The following is a 2539-nucleotide window of genomic DNA, read 5'->3' as shown; positions in this document are numbered from 1 at the left end:
CGTGACCTCAGTCCCCACCCACGGGCACGCCTCTGCGGGGAAGGCTGCAGCCACCGCCCACCCCACCCCGGGGGCTGCCCGCACCCAGCTGACATCTGGGGGCCCTTTCTCCACTCGCGGTTTCCTGCCTCGCTTCCGCTCCGACAGCGCAAACCGCCGCCCCACCCAGCTCTCGCACCCCTGGCGCCCGGGAATGACCACTCTCTCCACTCCCCGAAGCATCCGTGACCCGCGACCCCCGTGCCCACCCCCACGAACATCCTGGACGCGTGACTATCCATCGCAGATTAAAAAATCAGAAGCCACCACCACTGTGATCAAGCACAAGAATTAATTTAATGGGTAAAAACATTAAGTTATCACACAACTTTTGTCCATAAAGCTTAATAAATAGAATCTTTTTTTAAAGCTGTACAAGAGACAGGAAAACAAGTTTCCAACAAGATATGAATGAACTCATCCCACCCTCTTATCATTTGGAACTCCCCCCGCCCCCCATGCTCAAAAGCAGAGTGCACACTTGAGATCGCTCTCTGTACAGTCAGCCAAGTCGCCAGGTTCCAGGAGCCCTGGAAGCCATGACCTCACTCTGGGGCTGAGGCTTTAAACGCTCTGCCCTTGGGACTCTGTCACCCCAGCAGTCTGGGGAGTGGAGGAAACTGAACCGTTTAGGTGGCTGTTGCCTACAGGAGCCCTTCTCACCAAACACACAAAAGGGAAAAACAAATGAGAAATGTCCCTTGAGCACACACACTCCAGAAATCAATACCAACAAGCCACAAACTGGTGCTCCCCCACCCTTGGCAGCAGGACTGGAGGAGCAAAAAGAGAAAGTGTTTCTTTCCTCCTTTCGGAGAGAGAACCCAGCTGGGTCCTGTGGCTGCAGTGGGTGGTCCTGGGTCACAGTGGTGCCACCATGTGCCCCTGCAGTATGTCCATGAGGTCCTGAGCCCCTCTCCCTTGCGCCAGCTCCAGAGGTGTGAGCCCCCTGGTGTCCCTGTGATGGAGGTCAGACTCGGCGGCCAGGAAGCTGACCACAGCCGTGTGGCCCTCCTGCACGGCCAGGTGGATGGGGAGCGACCCCGTGTTGTCAGGGGCGTTGACATCAGCACCGTGCTCCACCAACACCTTCAGCGTGTCGAGGAACCCAGTGCGGGCTGCATCGTGGGCCGGAGTGGTGCCGGAGGTGTCCTGGACATTGGGGCTGGCGCCTTGTTTCAGGAGCTCCAGGGCGATGGTGGGGCTGCCAAACATCATGACCTGTGCAGGGGCAGAGTTCAGGGGGGTTCTCAAAAGAGGGGTTCCAGGAAAAGGCATCACTTGGAGAGAGGGGTCATTCAGAAATAGGGAACACCAGAGAAGAGGTCCTCTGGAGAATGGAAAAAGCCCGGGGAACAAAAACCCCCAGGCAGCTGTTTGAGACCTCAGAGGACAAGGTCTCCTAGGAACGGGGACCCCCAAGAAACTAAGGGAAAACACCCACCCCAGGAACAGCTCCCATGCAAACTTTCAAAGAACTTAAGACCCTCCACAAGGAACCAGAGGACCACCACCCCCAGACGTGGGAAATCACCAGGAAATATAAACCTCCCTCCAGGAAATGGGTCTCATAAAATGTGAGACCTCAGAGGACAAGGTCTCCTAGGAACGGGGACCCCCAAGAAACTAAGGGAAAACACCCACCCCAGGAACAGCTCCCATGCAAACTTTCAAAGAACTTAAGACCCTCCACAAGGAACCAGAGGACCACCACCCCCAGACGTGGGAAATCACCAGGAAATATAAACCTCCCTCCAGGAAATGGGTCTCATAAAATGAGAACTATCCTCCCTTCCCCCCCCGCCCCCGAAACTTGACAGCCCCCTCAAGCGAAAGGAGATGCCCAGGGAATCTGAAACCCATTCTCCAATGAACAGCCCCTCCCATATAACCGGAACGCTCCCCTAGAACACCTGAATCACTCCAGAAATGAGCTTCCTCTCTAAAATGACCCCAGGGATGGGGACTACTATGCAACCTGTAACTGTTCCCCCCGTGGGACTCCCTGTGATATACCAAGAATCTAAGGAGGGGGGGAAGAACCTAAGGGGGGGGAACTATGCAACCTGTAACTGTTCCCCCCGTGGGACTCCCCGTGATATACCAAGAATCTAAGGGGGGGGGAAGAGAAAAGAACGGAGATCACCCCCCACACAAGGAACTGGATCTCTCTGGGAACCCCACAGACAATAAGAACGCGGTGGAGACCTGAATCCCTTCTTCCAATGGTCGGGTCTCCCCATAGGAACCCAAAGAAACAAGAGCCAACCCCGTGAAACCGGTATCCAGAGAAGCTGAATCCTCGCTCCCGGGAAAAGAACCTCCCAGGAAAACTGCGCCCCCAGCACCCGAAGACCAAGGCATCTCAGAGATGGAAAGCCTTCCCTTCCCCCATCCACCAGCACCTACGAAAGGGGGCATCAGGGCGTGACGACAGCCCCCAAATGGGGGCCCGGATCCCGGTCGGCCCCCGCCGGGGCAGGAGACCTCAGGAGCGGGC

The 2539-nt window shown here is 56.4% G+C and overlaps 2 protein-coding genes across 2 annotated transcripts in view; both read right to left on the bottom strand.

Annotated features, from left to right (window-relative positions):
- Positions 1 to 222, bottom strand: part of KRI1 (KRI1 homolog) — an 11100-nt gene extending 10878 nt beyond the window's left edge. Inside the window, exon 1 of the mRNA XM_005859201.2 lies at positions 85 to 222. Coding sequence (XP_005859263.1) covers positions 85 to 222 — 138 coding nt within the window. The remainder of the gene's footprint in view (positions 1 to 84) is intronic.
- Positions 223 to 315: 93 nt separating this feature from the next.
- On the bottom strand, positions 316 to 1764 carry CDKN2D (cyclin-dependent kinase inhibitor 2D (p19, inhibits CDK4)). The gene is made up of 2 exons (XM_005859160.2): positions 1624 to 1764; positions 316 to 1423 (listed from the first exon to the last, which is right to left on the bottom strand). Exon 2 carries the CDS (start codon positions 1315 to 1317, stop codon positions 901 to 903), a length of 417 nt encoding a protein of 138 aa, XP_005859222.1. The 5' UTR covers positions 1318 to 1423; positions 1624 to 1764; the 3' UTR covers positions 316 to 900.
- Between the last annotated feature and the right edge of the window lie 775 nt (positions 1765 to 2539).

This window comes from Myotis brandtii, unplaced genomic scaffold (genome assembly GCF_000412655.1).
Source record: "Myotis brandtii unplaced genomic scaffold, ASM41265v1 scaffold1234, whole genome shotgun sequence".
Taxonomy (NCBI): domain Eukaryota; kingdom Metazoa; phylum Chordata; class Mammalia; order Chiroptera; family Vespertilionidae; genus Myotis; species Myotis brandtii.
Note: the sequence above shows the minus strand (reverse complement) of the source record. Positions and strands in the feature narration are given on the sequence as shown.